The sequence below is a fragment of the Jaculus jaculus genome, chromosome 6, assembly GCF_020740685.1.
Source record: "Jaculus jaculus isolate mJacJac1 chromosome 6, mJacJac1.mat.Y.cur, whole genome shotgun sequence".
Taxonomy (NCBI): Eukaryota; Metazoa; Chordata; class Mammalia; order Rodentia; family Dipodidae; genus Jaculus; species Jaculus jaculus.
Window position 1 is genome coordinate 2,737,128 of NC_059107.1, and position 17,287 is coordinate 2,754,414.

At 39.6% G+C, this 17,287-nt stretch overlaps 1 protein-coding gene across 2 annotated transcripts in view; it reads right to left on the minus strand.

Moving 5' to 3' along the window:
• Positions 1-17,287, minus strand: part of Fnip1 (folliculin interacting protein 1) — a 107,323-nt gene that overhangs the window by 3,354 nt on the left and 86,682 nt on the right. For both annotated transcript variants that reach the window (XM_045152414.1, XM_045152413.1), the window contains 5 exons: positions 16,651-16,820; positions 14,039-15,446; positions 12,472-12,640; positions 6,759-6,956; positions 1,028-1,143 (listed from right to left, as the gene is read on the minus strand). In XM_045152414.1, the coding sequence (XP_045008349.1) occupies positions 1,028-1,143; positions 6,759-6,956; positions 12,472-12,640; positions 14,039-15,446; positions 16,651-16,820 (2,061 nt within the window). The remainder of the gene's footprint in view (positions 1-1,027; positions 1,144-6,758; positions 6,957-12,471; positions 12,641-14,038; positions 15,447-16,650; positions 16,821-17,287) is intronic.

The following is a 17,287-nucleotide window of genomic DNA, read 5'->3' on the forward strand; positions in this document are numbered from 1 at the left end:
CAACCTACCACAATTAAAGCTGAATATGATAAGATAGCACACACTTAGAATCCCAACACTAGAGAAATTGAGGTATGAGAATCATGAGTGCACAGTCAACCTGAGATACACAGTGAAACATGGTCTCAAAATTAATAATAAATTTTTGTTTTTTTGAGGTAGAAAAAATTAATTTCAGAAAAGTACAAGCATTAAAGACACTTAATCACTTCCAAGAAAACTTAGGTTATATCTTGTTTATAATTTCCCAAATACTTAAGAGTGCATAACTGTGTAAGACCCTGGACTGAATCTCCAGAATGGAGAGAAAACAATGAATGAAAGAGTAATACAGAATAATTTAATTTGGTTTGTTACATACTGGGTTCAAATGATTGGCGATTGCTTTTCCTTTTACAAAAGCTGAATTTTGGAAAAACATTCTATCTTGTTTCCTTTAACTAGTATTTCAAGAACTGAAAACACACACACACACACACACACACACACACACACACACAATGGTCACAAAACGTTGGAAAAGATGCAGTTAGTAGATACTGTAACAGGCTATATTCTGCACCAATTTCATTTTCCTTTCAGTAAGCATTTTAGAGTTGTTTTCTTCTAAGTGTTAAGTAGAGCACATCAATATAGTATAAAGGAAATGATGATGAGGAGGATGTAGACACAGAGCTACCATCAACACAATGGCATTGCTTCAGTCAGTTCATCTGAAAGGCAGCAAAGACGCTTGGAATAAGGAACTTACAATATATTAAAATTAAAACATAAGCACTTTTCTAAGATTAAAAATTTATGCTTTAATTCATTCTGCCTACATTTTCAACATATGGTGCAAGGAACTTTTTGATTAGTAGATGACAGGAAATTTGTTTTTGTCTGGCACAGAGAAACCTAAATGGTAGCACTGTTCAGCTTCTAACAGCAAAAGACCCTTAAAAGGAAAATAAGGGCAATTCTGAAGCAATTTTCTTGTCCAAAAGACAAAACAGTAAGAAAGCAGAACCAAAAACTGTGAACATACCCAAGAACCACTCCCAGCTCCTTAACATGAACACGCATCTGTCCCCTCAGGTACTCAGACAGCATTTTGCTCTTGAAGTATAGTTCCTGTAACCGGTCTTCAAGATGCATTACACACTGCAGTTAGAGAAGAACCAAAAACCAGGTTAGAAAACTGGTTCCAGTTTTTTGAATAATATCAAATTTACTTCCCTTTTAGGTGTCAAGGATGGGGGAAGTGGAGTGGAAGAGTTTCACTGTTACACGAGGCTGGTCTTGAACTCACTATACACCTCAGGCTGAGCTCAAATTTATGGTACTCCTGCCACAGTATGCCACAGTCTCCGAAGTGCTTGGATTATACCCAGCTAATAAATTTCAAAGCATTATGTTCTTGACAATTCCATTTAATTATTCCAATATGAATTAAACTTAAGAGTAAGTTAGATAAGTAGCTTAAAAAGAGTATACATTTGCTTTTGGAAATATCAGAGATTATCTCCTACAATGTTTTTCTTTCTTTTGTATTTGTGGTAGAATGAGCATAACATAAAATTTACCATATTAACAACTTTACATGTACCATTTTTTTTTGTTAAGTATACTTCAAATTATGTGCAATCGCCACTGATAATCGTTTCCAAGACTTTATAACATGTTTTAATTCCAAATATGATCAATATATTTCTAAAGTGATGCATCAAAAATGTATTTATAGCCGGGTGCGGTGGTGCACGCCTTTAATCCCAGCACTCGGGAGGCAGAGGTAGGAGAATTGTTGTGAGTCTGAAGCCACCTTGAGACTACATAGTGAATTCCAGGTCAGCCTGGGTTAGGGTGAAACCCTACCTCTAAAAACCAAAAAAGAAGAAAGAAAAGAAAAAGGATTTACATAACAAGTAACAAATAGACCACAGAGAATGCACAGCAGTTCTTACTAGAAGAGGTTTCCAATATGAACTTTTTTTTTTTTTTTTTTGAGGTAGGGTCTCACTCTAGTCCAGGTTGACCTGGAGCTCACTCTGTTAACCCAGTCTGGCCTTGAACTCATGGCAATCCTCCTTTCTCTGCCTCCCAAGTGCTGGGATTAGAGGTGCATACCACCATGTCCATGTCCAGAGCTGCAAACTCAAGACACATGCACCACCCTATGCATCTAGCTTCACATGGGTGCTGAGAGAATCGAACACAGGCTGTCAGATGCATACTAGGCAAGCACACTGCCAACCTAGCTATACCTCCAGCCTCCACATTAACCATTTTAAAGTATATAAATCAGTAAAATTAACAATATTCAAAGCCAGGTATGGTGGCACACACACCTTTAATCCCAGCACTTGAGAGGCAGAGGTAGGAGGATCACCATGAGTTAAAAGGCATGCTGAGGTAAATTCCAGGTTAGCCTGGGCTAGAGCAAGGGCCTACCTCAAAAAATAAAATAAAATTATATATATACATATATAGATTTGGTGAGGTGCACCATGATCACTGTCAACTCTGCACTTATTTCTTCATCCTGTACTTTGTTAAACAACTCCATTCTTCCTTCCTCAGACCTCTTATTCTGTCTCTGAATTTGAATAGGATTGTACAACATGTGTCCTTTCATTTCTGTCTTTTATTTAGTTAATGTTTTAGAGACTAAACTACCCTGTACCGTGTAGCTTATTCCCGTTCTTTGCCAGGGTCGTTATCTACTATACTACAGGTCACAGCCCCTTCTCCCTCCATTCATGAGGTCAAGCCTTCTTAAAGTTGCTAGAAGCTGCTGCGGACTCTAGAACTCCTGTTTCAGCTGAAAAAGAGGTCTCCCATGTGTTCCTCTGACTGCCATTCTAAATTGTGAGACTGGGATTCTTATCACTTAATCTCAGTTAATAACATGTGTCAGCCTCTTCCTTTCTGTGGCCTTAGCCTCTACCAGTTCCTGTTTGACCAGCACAGGACCCAGAAGCTTAAGAACCATGATGAACCCATGCAAAATAGCCAACTCCTCCTTCCTGACATTATTTTCTAATACTGCTGCCTCAAGCTTCTGCCTCCCTAACATGCATTTCCTTAAGTCTTTCTCTGGTTGCTGACATGTCTGTTTCTGCACTTCTCCTAATAGCTTCTCTTGGATTAACTCAGCCATGCCAAGAGTGAAAGAAAAGCCCATATTCCCTTCTGTACCATACCACTCCTTTCAATGCCTGAACACATATACCACACTATGTAATCTCAGGTCGGCCTCGAACTCTCCATGATCCTCCTATCTCTGCCTCCCAAGTGCTGGGATTAAAGGTGTATACCACCACACCTGGCCATCCACTCATTTTTAATGAATACTTGGAAGTTACTTCTAGAATAACCATCAAGCTATTTCCTAAATTACCATCTAATACTCCCATCAACAACTCACAAGGGTTCTGATTCTTCCACATGGTACCAAATACTACTTGTCCTTTTTTTTTTTCAGTCACAGCCATCCTTATCATAGCTGCTTATAATGACAACTGTGTTTTTGTAAAAAATTATTTGTATGTGTGTGTGTGCACACATGCATATGCCAGGTGTCTCTTGCCAAGAACATCCAGCTTTATGTGGATGACAGAAATTGAACCAGGGCCAGCATGCTCTTTGAGAAAGCACCTTTAGCCTTGAGCCATCTCTCTAGACCCTCACTGAGATTTTATTTGCATTTCCCTAATGATTAATCATGCTGAGCATGGCTGGAGAGATAGCTCAGCAGTTAAGGGGCATGCCTGTGAGGCCTAAGGACGCTGGCTTGATTCTCCAGATCCCATGTAAGCCAGATGCACATGGTGGCACATGCATCTGGAGTTCGTTTGCAGTGGCTAGAGGCCCTGGTGCTCCCATTCTCACTCTCCCCCTCCCCCATCTCAAATAAAAAATAAAAATAAAATCTTACAAAAATAATGTTGAACATACTTCCATATGCTTATTGTACACTTGCATATTTTCCTTGGCAAAAAGTCTGTTTAAGTCCTGTGCTCTTTTTTTTGGGGGGGGGGCAGTCTTTTTTCAAAGTAATCCCTAAGCACTTGGGAAAGAGACTGAGGCAAGAGAATCACCATTAGGTGCAGGCCAGTCTGGGGTGACTGAGTGAAATCCAGGTCAGCCTGGGCTAGAGTGAGACCCTACCTCAAAACAAACAAGAAAGAATAAAAATACACTTTAAAATAATGATTAAGTCAGGCATGGTGGCACACGCCTTTAATCACAGCATTTGGAAGGCAGGGATAGGAAGATTGTGGAGAGTTCAAGGCCACCTGAGACTACATAATGATTAAAATATAGTAAAGAATTACTTTTATACAAGTGGCAACATACTAGGTTTACTACCCCAGCTTCATTACAAATGTGTTTAATGTACTACACTGTGTCATTATGCTTTTATAGCACTGAACAGGAATTTTTTAGCTTCACTGAAATTTTATGGTGCCATCATCATATATGTAGTACACTACTGACTCCAGCTTCTAAGATGGTACATACTATGTTCTGAATATCAATCCTTTTTCAAATATATAATTTCTAAATATGTTCACACATTGTACAAGGATACTTTCGTACTCTGTTGACAGGAGCTAACTTTTTAATCTTGATCAAGACCTTTATGTCTACTATTTTGCTTGTGCTATCTGCAGTTTTGGTGCATATGTAAGAAATTATTTTGTTATTCATATTTTATGCCAAAGAAGAGTATTCTCTATTTTCTTATTAAGTTTTATAGTTTTAACTCTGCAGCATAGCTCTTTGATACATTTTGAGATCCTTTGTTTTTTGGATTAGGGTCTCACTCTCGCCTAGGCTGACCTGGAATTCATGATGTAATCTTAGGGTGGCCTCAAACTCATGGTGATCCTCCTATCTTTGCCTTCCAAGTGCTGGGAACAAAGGCATGTGCCACCATGCCCAGCTTGAGTTCCTTTTTATGTATGACATAAGGGCACAACATTATTGTTTTGTAGGTGCCAATGATCCCCAACATCTTTAATTGACTTTTTTGTTTTTCGAGGTAGGGTCTCACTCTAGCTCAGGCTGACCTGAACTTCACTATGTAGTCTCAGGGTGGCCTCAAACTCACTGTGATACTCCTACCTCTGCCTCTCAAGTGCTGAGATTAAAGGCATGCACAACCATGCCTGGCCCCCAGCATCTTTAATTGAAAAGACTTCTTCCTTACTGAATGGTCTTGACAACATTGTTGACATTAAACTTGTATGACAAGTTTAATTTTGTACACTTCATTCTATTTCATCTGTATTCTGTTTTTATGTCTGTACATTTTGGTTGCTGTATACTGTAGCATACTTTGAAAAAATGTCAGGAAGTATGACTTCTCCAGCTTTACTTTTCTTCATCCCTTTCTTCCCCTTCCTGTTCTCCTTCACTTCACCTTCCTCCCTTTCTTCATTCCTTCTCTTTTCCTTCCCTCCCTTCCTCTCCCTCTTCCCTTTCTTCTCTCTTGTCCCCCTTCCCTCCCTTTTTGAGACAGTCTCTCTTACTATGTAGTCCACATCCTCTTGCCTCAGCTTCAGGAATGAAAAGATTACAGGATAGACTACCATACCTGGCTATTTTCCTTTTCCAGGATTTTTGAGGCTCTTTGGGGTCTCTGAGATTCAATCAGAATGGGCTAAAATTTTTATTTCTGAAAAATAAGTCAGTGGGGACTAGTGATATGGCTTAGTGGTTAAGGGGCTTGTCTGCAAAGTCAAAGGATTTTGGTTCAATTCCCCAGGACCCATGTAAGCCAGATGCACAAGGTGGCACATGCATCTGGAGTTTGCAGTGGCTGGAGGCCCTGGCACACCCATTCTCTCTTTCACTCAAATAGATAAATAAATAAAAAAATAAAATAGTTAAAAAACAAATTGCTGGGATTTTGAAAAAACAAGTTATAGAGATTGTATTTAATTTGTAGACCACTTTTAGAATTGACATCTTTTTAAAAATTTTTTTTAAATTATTTTATGTTTATTTGAGAGTGACAGACAGAGAGAGAAAGAGAGAGAATGGGCATGCCAGGGCTTCCAGCCACTGCAAATGAATTCCAGAAGCATGCGCCCCCTAGTGCATCTGGCTAACATAGGTCCTGGGGAGTCGAGCCTCGGACCAGGGTCCTTAGGCTTCACAGGCAAGTGCTTAACCACTAAGCCATCTCTCCAGCCCTAGAACTGACTTCTTAACAACAGTAAGTCTTTCAAATTGAGGTTGAAGCACACCTTTCCTACAAGGTGGGAAGGTAAGCGTTTGTTTCACTGGTGGTAAATAGCCTGGGCTTTACTGTGGGGCATTAGCCCAGTGATATTGTACAATGATTACTAAATTTGAAGGGATATTTAAAAGCAACATAAAAGGTCACTCATTTCATAGACATGTGTGTATTTCCCTTTACTTACATTTTCCATTAAATTCTCTCAGCAGTGTTTTGAAGCTTGTGTTTTAAAAGTCCTTTCCCTCTGGTTAAATGTATTTGTAAATAACTTATGCTTTTGATGTCATTCTAAGTGAAAATGCTTTCTATCCACTATTCAAGCCTTTCCCACTTGCCTTAGTTTGTTTTGAATTTTTTATTTTTTGGAGACACAGTCTCATGTAGCCCAGGCTGGCCTTGAACTCACTACGCAGCTGAGGCTAGCCCTGAATCCCTGCCTCCACCTCTTGAGTGCTAGGCTTAGGAGTATAAACTGAGTTTAATTATTTCTCAGAGCATTCAAAACAATCAATACCTTACACATACTTACAAAGTTTGGAGACAAGTTATGCTTATAAAGCTGAAGAGTGGAATGAAGCAGGTTGGAAACAAGACTGGAAACCAACACTTCCTTTCCCAGTTTATTATCTGTCACTCGTCTCTGGCTGCTGGCCACTTGAACAGTCCATTTATCCATATCAGCTATAATGCAGACAGCTTCTGCGATAGGTTCATCCAACACTGGGTGCTGGAAAGAAAAGAATGTAGCAAGGGTTCCAAAGATAATGCAAATTTAATGAGTCAATAAAGGAAAGCAGAAAAACTAATACTAAATTATGACAGCTACTGCAAAAGATTTCTTAACAGAAGGAAATGGAATAATAATCAATACACTGAGAATTTTTTTTTGGGGGGGGCAGGGTCTCACTCTAGCTCAGGCTGACCTGAAATTTACTATGTAGTCTCAGGGTGGCCTCGAACTCGTGGTGATCCTCCTAAGTCTGCCTCCCGAATGCTGAGATTAAAGGTGTATGCCACCATACCTGGCCACACTGAGATATTTTCTGAGATGTTTTATAGAAATCATTTTACATATCTTGTATTTATTAACAGCACACTGTATACTGAATCCAAGACTTTACTTTCACTAGGTTTTTGATCAATCACTCACAAATATACTGTTGACTATATATCAGTAAATGGAAAAAGTATTTTTTTTTAGTTTGAAAGAAGTAATATTTGAGAAATAAGACAAAACGTATCCAAACAAGTTAATGGTAAGATTCTTTGCTATCAGGCATTAATATGCCTCAGAAGCAGAGGGGCTATTTCTTGATGACATAAGTACATTACTGCATATGTGCAAGTTCTGTTTTGCCAGGACATATATCCAGAGTATGGATGCAACATTTATAGATCAACATGTGCTATTATGGCTCTTCAATCATATATTGTTGAATAAAAAACAAGTGTCACTATGCCTACACACACTATCCTGGGTGTTTTAAATAATAATTAATTTCTACATCTAAATGAAAATACAGAAATAGGACTGAACACTCAAATCAAACTTTTAAGATTATAAAGGAGTTCTTTTCTTGTTTGTTTGTTTTGTTTTTTGAGGTAGGGTTTCACTCTAGCTCAGGTTGACCTGGAATTTGCTATGTAATCTCAGGGTGGCCTCGAACTCACAGTGATCCTCCTACCTCTCTCTGCCTCCCAAGTGCTGGGATTAAAGGCGTGCACCACCACACCTGGCTCAAGGAGTTCTATTTTTTTTTTTTAAATTTTTAACCATTTTTATTTATTTGAGAGCGACAGACAAAGAGGCAGACAGAAAGAAAGAGAATGGGCACGCCAGGGCCTCCCGCCACTGCAAACAAACTCCAGACACGTGCGCCTCTTTGTGCATCTGGCTAACATGGGTCCTGGGGAATCGAGCCTTGAACTGGGGTCCTTAGGCTTCACAGGCAAGCACTTAACCGCTAAGCCATCTTTCCAGCCCGAGTTCTATTTTTTATTCTGAATATATTCACATTATTTGAATATATATATATATATATATATATATATATATATATATATATACACACACCAAGCATAGTATTTTCATAACTGAAATAGTGAAAATAATACTTTTAACTCACATATACAAATAAAAGGCACAATGCTATGTTCTCTGGATTACCTCATCATGGTTCATACCAAAGATCAAAACTAGCAAATAAAGCTGGGTGAGTTGGCTCACCCCTTTAATGTCAGTACTCAGCTGGCTGAGGAGGTAGGAGGAGTTGAAGGCCCTGAGTTGAAGGTCAGCCTGGACCACACAGTGAGTTCTAGGTTAACCAGGGATAAAGTGAGACACTGTCTCAACAACACAAAAACAAGGCAAGTGAGCACAGGGCAGGACATTACTTTTTGGTATTTGAAGAAGTAATGAGCAACAAGAATAAAAGTAAAACCACAAGGGCTAAGAAGATGGCAAGTGGAAAAAAAAAAACACATGGAAAAATAGAGCACCTGACTTTGTATCCCCACATCCCATACAAAAGCAGGAAGCTGTGACAGGATTTTGTAAAACTAGAACACTTACAGTAAGATGGGAGGTGGAAAAAGAATTTCCTAGAAATTCAAGACCAACTAGCCTGGCCATCAAGGTGGTAAACATTGACAGACCTGACCTTAAATATGGTAGAGAGCGAGGAAGAACCCAAGTTTTCTTCTGACCTCCACATGCATGCTGTAGCACACATGTACCTGTACTCTCACATACAAATGAGTGAAAGAGAAAGATACAGACAGACACCCTACAATGGGAGCTACTCATCAGACCTAATGGCCTTTCCCCTCTTACTCTTACTGTTACTGCAATTATACAGCTAACAGGACAGTCTAGTCCTAAAGAAGCCCAAGTTTTCATTTCCAGAGGACATCCCTTTGTCCAGTTAATGAACAGGCACTCTTGTAGAAAAAAAAAAAAAAGACAACGAAACTCACAATCTTTGAGAAAAAAATAAAAAGAAAAGAAAAACCTAGTTTTAAACAAAAACATGTACGAGAAGAAGCAGGAACCAAAGGCTGGAGAAGCAGAAGGGGCAACTGTGCTATCTGAGTAACAAGTTTCACTGAAATGGATAAGAACTGCTGATGTGAATATAGATAGATAATTCTGTTGAAAGAAACATCATAAAATTGTTCAAAGAAATATACATATATGACTGAATTTGTGAGAACTGATGAAGAAAATCAGCAAATAAAACCATAGGCCAAACTGGGCACAGTGGCACACGCCTCAAATCCCAAGCACTAGGAATGCACAGGTAGGAGAATCACTGTGAGTTTGAGGCTAGCCTAGAAGTACAGAATAAGTTCGAGGCCAGCCTAGGCTAATGTCAACAAAACAAAAACCACAGGCTGTTGCTGGTAAATTCCAGTGCCAGAAATGACCTTCCCCCGTTCTACATAACCTGTTGGCCAGGGAAGCCCACGAGGCCCCCAAAACATTGCAGGCCATTGCCAAAGCATTTGGTAAGACCCTACTGCTGAAGACACCACAGGCTACAGTTGTCGGATACAAAGAAATCAAGCTGGAACTGAGATGGAAACCAGATGCTTGCTGAGGGATAAAGGTCACCAACAGCATGAACAAGCAGTGGCTCCTGCAAAATCAGCCCATCAGTCAAGATGTACCCACCAGGGCAATAGTGGTGGATGGGTTATGGGGATAATAGCTGCTCTCTGATCAGATATAAGGCCTATTTGGCTAAAATGAAAAGTTATGCCCAACAGTTGTCTATGTGCATGTTTATCCCCTTTGATCAATGCTGTTCTCACTCTTAGAGAAACTACTTAGGAACTCCAGATATATGCACCACCTTGTGCATCTGACTTACATGGGTCCTGGAGAATTGAACCTGGGTCCTTGGGCTCTGCAGCCAAGCACCTAAGCCATCTCTCCAGGCCTAGAAAAACTAGTTTTTACAGATGGCTAAGAATTTTACTGAGGAAACCCAATACCCATGAACATGACAAGAAGTAAAAGCCAACTGCCTCGCATGAGACAAGTCATCTCTAATCACACCTGTCAGTGCCCAGGGAATGTCACAAATGTAAGCGCTGCTCTTACTGCTAGCCAGAGAACGTGCTAGTCATTGACGGGACTCAAAACTCGTCAAAGCAGAAAAGTCTGCCAGCAGCTCAACACTAAAGTAGAAATCTCTATCACTCCCTCCAAGGCTCAAGGAACATTGTGGAAGAGGTGGTGAAAAGAATGTAAGAGCCAGAATGGGAACTGTACTGTGAGGCACTGTCTTCCTCAAAGGAACCCTACACTGAAGAGGGCCCCTTACTGGAACTGGGACCAGGGAGAGGGGACAAAAGTTACCCTGATGGGAAGAAAACCAATCTGCAGTATATTCACATATTAAAATTCCCAATAAAAAGTATTTTTTAAAAAACAGCCTCCCATTGGGCGTGGTGGTGCACGCCTTTAATCCCAGCACTTGGGAGGCAGAGGTAGGAGGATCACCGTGAGTTCAAGGCCACCTTGAGACTCCATAGTGAATTCCAGGCCAGCCTGGGCTAGAGTGAGACCCTACCTCAAAAAAAAAAAAAAAAAAAAAGAATAGCTATCATGTGTTATATGCATGCTGACTTGGTAGTTTTGTAGTTCAAGATGAGATTTTTAATCTTTATCTTTGTATAAAGGACTACATCTGTTATTCATGTGTTAAATGTGTCCTATATGTTTTTCCATGAAGGTAAACATAATTCTCATGTTAAATGAAATGATAAATTGCAAGTAAACAAAGATTAAATTATTTTAAAAATCTCATAACCTATTAGTGCTAATATAAAAGTTTATTTTTCATTTTTCAAATGTTTATAGTAATGCTTTGAACATAAAATATATTTACATGATTAGAATAAAATATGAGAGGGAAAGACAAGAAATCCAGTTATTACAACAAAAGGCAGGAAACAAATAGTGTTTCCTTTTTACTATAATGGGGAAAGAAGAAGGAAGAGGAGGAAGAGAATAAAGAGGAGGAGGAGGACAAAGAAACAACAAAATAACAGCTGAGGCCAGATATGGTGGTGTACACCTTGAATTCTAGCCCTCATGAAGCAGGAGCAGGAGGACCACTGTGAGTTTGAGGCCAGCCTGGAGCTACAGAGTGAATACCAGGTCAGCCTGGGCTAGAGTGAGACCCTAACCTGAAAATAAAATAAAATAAAAACAAACAAAAACCATAGCTGAACATATCAGTATATCATAACTACACTATCAGTAATTTACAGAAGCAAACAGCCAGGCAAAATGTTTGTACTTGTGTAATAGTGGCACGACTGTTATGGGGCTAACCAATTGTTCCTTGATTGGATATGAGGCTCACTCCATGGGAGGGCATTTATGCCTGCTACTGAAAACCTAGCCGAAAGCCTATGGCTGGTGAGGCCATAGACCCTGAAAGGAAACCTACTACTTATTATTTAACTACTATCTATTGCTATTTGGCTAAATGAGAACATTTTGTATCCAAACTGCCCTCTAAACACATATGACAATACCCATAGATTAGTGTCATTCTCATTTCTGGTTAGAGAAGATTTTCTTAGCACAAACAGGTGACTACTAAGGACACATAAAACTCAACCAAGTGCTGAGAATAAGTGATACAGAAGTGCTTGATGCTCAATGAGACAACTATCACACCCTTCTAGGCACAGGGGACAATGAAGAGGGGATAAAAAGAATGTAAGAGCCAGAGGATGGAGAAGAATGCTGTAGAATACTATCATTCAGGCATTACACAGCTATTCCATTCATGATCCCATAGTGACTGTCATAACCTGTACAAAATACACATAATATTGGGCCCATCAACATTCCATCACAGATGATGGAAGAAGACATAAGACCCCTATCCTTCCCTAAAGAGCTAAAGGCAGTTAATAGTGCATGGGGGAGCAGGAGACATTTTATGTAGTGGTGCAGCTCTTTAAATAATCTCTTACTTACGCCCAAGCAAGCAACTGTACTTAACTCAGAATGTCACATCCACACATGGGGGGCAAAAAAAAAAAGACTTCAAAGTAGAAGAGGGAACAATTGTGAAGAAAGGATTCATCAGAAGGGAATGGGGAGGGGAGTCAAGGGAAGGTAAGAGGATAAGATTATGATCAAAATACATTATATGCATCTGTGAAACTAAAATAAAAAATAAAAATGAAAGCATTCAGTAGCAGTTACGATCACCCACCTGCACAGCATGAGACAAATCTGACATCAGACACTGACGAAGCCTCTCATCACTTCCAAGTCCTTGAAGAACAAAGTCGGGCACGTAAGACGAGCAGAAGCCACCCAACAAGGACCTCCCAAAGTTGGCAATATTGGGCTGAACAGCACTCACTTCAATTAACTTTGACCTGGAAGACAATTCCAAGGAGGGAAATCTAAATAAATAATCTTATCTTCCCCAGGTTAAAAAAGAAAGAATTGTGAACTCTCCTAGTCTCTCTTTCCTTTTATTCTTTTTCTTTTATTGGTTTTTCAAGGTAGGGTCTTCCTTTGGACCAGGCTGACCTGGGATTCACTATGTACTCAGGGTGGTCTCAAACTTATGGTGATCCTCTTACCTCTACCTCCTGGGTGCTGGGATTAAAGGCATGCGCCACCATGCCCAGCTCTGTTCTTTTTTTGTTTGTTTTTTGTGTGTGTTTTTTTGGTGGCCTCATTCTTAATCCCAGGATGGCCTCAAACTCACAGCAGTCCTCCTACCACAGCCTCACGAGTACTGGGATTAAAGATATGGGCCACCTTCTCTCTCTCTCTCAAATAAATAAATAACTTTTTTTTTTAAAGGGTGGTCTGGAGAGATGGCTTAGCTGTTAAGCATCTGCCTATGAAGCCTAAGGACCTCGGTTCGATTCCCCAGTACCCATGTAAGCCAGATGCACAAGGTGGTACATGCATCTGGAGTTTGTTTGCAATGGCAGGAGGCCCTGGTGCAGCCGTTCTCTCTTTCTCTATCTGCCTCATTATCTCTCTCTCTCAAATAAATAAATAAATAAATAAATAAATAAATAAATAAATAAATAAATATTTTTAAAAAGATATGGGCCACCACACTCAGTTTACTAGTCCATATTTATAATCCTACTGTTATTTTTCTTTTTACAAAATACACTCCAGAGTAAAACCTTCCTTATATTAAAACTGGTCTCAGTGCTAAAACAGATGACAAAATACTATTCTTAACCTAGAGACAGTATGATGAACAACTTTGTAATGAAGCGAGCATAAATATTTGAAATTGTGCCCATGTCCATTACACATTACTACTATAATGAGATTATGAAAACCATTTTTCAAGATAAAGTAGCTACCTATCTCACAAGTTCAAATATAGGTAACATTTCTCAGGCACAGATTTTTCTCACAGCATACTTGACCCAAGTACATATTCCCTGTTTTCCTCTGTTTTGGCCAAATTTACTTTTAACAGCCATTGTCTACCTTCTCAAAGATTCTAGGGGCCAGACTTGCCATATGTCCATTTGTGAAGCATAATCCATTCCAAAATGGCTCAAGTCATCTCCTACATTCTATCTAGACCCTTTCACTTTTCTCTGATGCTTTCAAAAACTTTTCTGGGGTGCCTGTGGAGATTAGCCTTGAATTCTATGAGTAAGAACACATAATTAAAAATAAAAAAATGGTGAGATGTTTTTAGTATTAGCTACCACAAACCTTCAGAGACTACCTAAATAAAAAAATATGATATATACTTAGATAGGGCCTATTATGGGTGAAAACCTACTTACCCAGGAAATGGTATCTCATCTTCTTCTGCCCAATCTTCTTGCTCCCCTCCATAGTAATTACTAGCTTGTCTTGTCATATCATGACCTGTATCTTCACTTTCACTATCCCCAAGGGCGCTATCTGAACTTTCATTTCGTGGAATGTCCCATTCAGTTCCTACAGCAACTTTTTTCTCTGAAGTCTCTTTATCCCCATGGGGGACAAGAATAGAGAGTGTATCTCTTTGGTCCTGCTGAGGAAAGCAGGTTTTACACGACTCTTGGTGAACTGTTTCTCTACATTTACAAAATTCACTGCTTTGTTTGCTATCTTTTGTGCACAGTATTTTTGGAAATTCTAGCATACAGCAATATTCTTTACTGTCCATACTAGTTTTAACTGGAACATCATCAATAGTCCTGGTTTCAATTGAATCATCATTAAAATATTCATCAAATAAGCTCATGTTTTCTGAGTCTGAATGACTCCAACATGGCTGTCCAGAAACCAGGCTCTGTGCGTCGCTTTCTGTAGATTGGTCCTGAGCTATTTGCTGAGCTTCTTGATGCCCGTCAGTCACCCCTCTGTCTTCTTGCAATGGGTTGGTGTGATGCCTGGTAATCTGATCCACCACTGCCTGACTGCGGAGCTCTGTGTCAGAATCAGGCGACAAAGAATCCCCAATCAAGAAAGTAACTTTTGTGTGAACTGCCTCACAAGAAAATGCACTCAGCACAGTCTTATCTGGAGGTTTCTTTTCCACAACTATTCCTGTGGATCTCATCCCTTGGCCTGTGTGATTATCTGAATCCACCAATTCCTTACTCTGCCATGTTTCTTCTGTTGGCTCTAAACCCATTTCTGTTGATACACATTTGTCTACTGGAGCAGATCTTGTGCAAACAAGAGTTTCTAACTTGGTGTCAAGGCATGTTTTTAGTTTATCTCGATACTGTTTAACATCAATGGCATTTTCTTCTTGGCATTCAGAAGGAGAAATCATTTGGCATTCATCTGAAATTCCTAACAGTTCTTTAGCGCCATCTTGGACACCTTCTTTCTCTTGTTGTGACACATCCTCTTTATTTTGCCCAGGGAGTGGATGACTACAATATTTACAGTTACAATTAGGAGTTTTTATCTCTTCTGACTCTTTAAGGAGCAAGCTGCTTTTGTTCCTATGCATTGTGATAAGGACATACTCTGACTCCTCAATTTCCCCTTTTTCTAAAGTCGTAGTAATCACTGTGCCTGGCATTACAATGGCTTCATCTTCTCCATTTTCTAAAAGATGGGTTTCTTGAAGTTCAGAACATCTTATGAAGTATGTAAGAAAATAAAGTAGCCTTTGAACCAGGTCTTGCCGTTTGCCAACTACCACAGTCCTTGCTAACCGGACAGGAGAGCCAATAGCACCATAGAGATCTCCTGCAACAGAAAAATCAGTTAGTGGATAGACTCCTTTAACTCATGCAATGTTGTCTTCCTTATCTCTGCCAGTCCAAAGCTAGCAGGGTATACTCAATTTTGTAAAAGCCAAACTCCCTTTATTGAACTATTACTCTACTTTTCTCATATTTGTTGAATTATTTTCTAAATATATACTGCCTACAGTACTGGACTGTTAACCTCTTCAGGACAAAGATAAGATTATTCATCATCTTTATATCCTCAAGTACACTCTGCATAGAACGTTAGATATGCTCTGTACTCAAAAATATCTGTAGAAGCCAGGCGAGGTAGTACACACCTTTTGTCCCAGCAATCAGGAGACTGACCTAGGAGAATGGCTGAGTTCAAGGTCAGCCTGGGCTAGAGTGAGATTTTGCCTTAGGGGGGAAAAAAGTCTGTAGAGATGGCTCAGTGGGTAAGAGCACTGACTGCACAAACAGGAGGAACTAAGTTTGATAGTCAGCACCCTACAAAAAGTCAGGTATAGGGCTGGAGAGATGGCTTAGCGGTTAAGCGCCTGCCTGTGAAGCCAAAGGACCCCGGTTCGAGGCTCGGTTCCCCAGGTCCCACGTTAGCCAGATGCACAAGGGGGTGCACGCATCTGGAGTTCCTTTGCAGAGGCTGGAAGCCCTGGCGCGCCCATTCTTTCTCTTTCCCTCTATCTGTCTTTCTCTCTGTGTCTGTCGCTCTCAAATAAATAAATTAAAAAAAAAAAAAAGTCAGGTATAGTCACGTATGACTGTAACTCCAGTGAGGAGGGATGCAGAAACAGTGGAATTGTCAGGGCTTGCTGGTCAGCCAGTCTAACAGAAAAATGGCTGAGTTTCAGGATTAGAGAGACTCTGCCTTAGGGAATCAAAGTAGAAGACTAGTAAGAGATGTTCTACATCCTCCTTGGCCTCCATAGACATGTACATGAAGCACACCCATCTGCCCACAAATACCACACATACACACATTCTATATCTACACACCAAGACTGAGAATAAAACCAACCAGGCCAGGCATGGCAGCACACACTTTTAATGCCAGCTATAAGGAATAATGGAAGGCATACGATACAAGTAATTTTGCAGACATGAAAGGATGAATACAGGAGAGATGTGTTAGAATGAAAAAGATAAGAGATAGAGTTTCTATAAAACAGCTTAATACATGTGAGGATTTTCAGATTACATACCCAGCTGTGCCCAAAGTGGGTTGTATGGATGAGTCTTTGCCAACATGTCCACACTCTGAGAGGAATGTTTTTCTAAAAATATTTTAATAGGTGGCTGTCCATTTGGCATGACTGTTGGAACCCAGGCAAGATGATTGGTCAAAACTGCAGTAATTAGAGCTGGCAAAAATCTGAAAACAAAACACATCCTATCAGATTCTGATCTACCTTCATGGAAAGGCAGATGATATTTTGACAGTCATCAACAAGAAGGCATACTTTCATGTGGGCAAATGTCATAAAGAAACAGTAAGGAAAGAGTGAAGGACAGGCCTACCACTAGGGTGAAAAACATATTTAATAAACCTTTTCCTTGGGGAGGAGCTAATAACTTTTAAACTAGAATGCTAACAAGGAGCTATTTCTTACTGTAACTACAAAACAAAAGCTATTTTCTTAAAAACAAAAAAACCCTGTGAATTCTTCTGAGTGTTTAACCTGTCCAGTACATTAAGGAACCAGGGATCAGGTTCTGAATTTCCAAATCAGTAATATCCAAGTTACTGAATGGGAAAAATTAAGGGAAATATTAAGCAACCTTTGTATCATTAAGCAAAAGAAAAACATGTGAATTACCCATCTGGATTCTAATTTCATT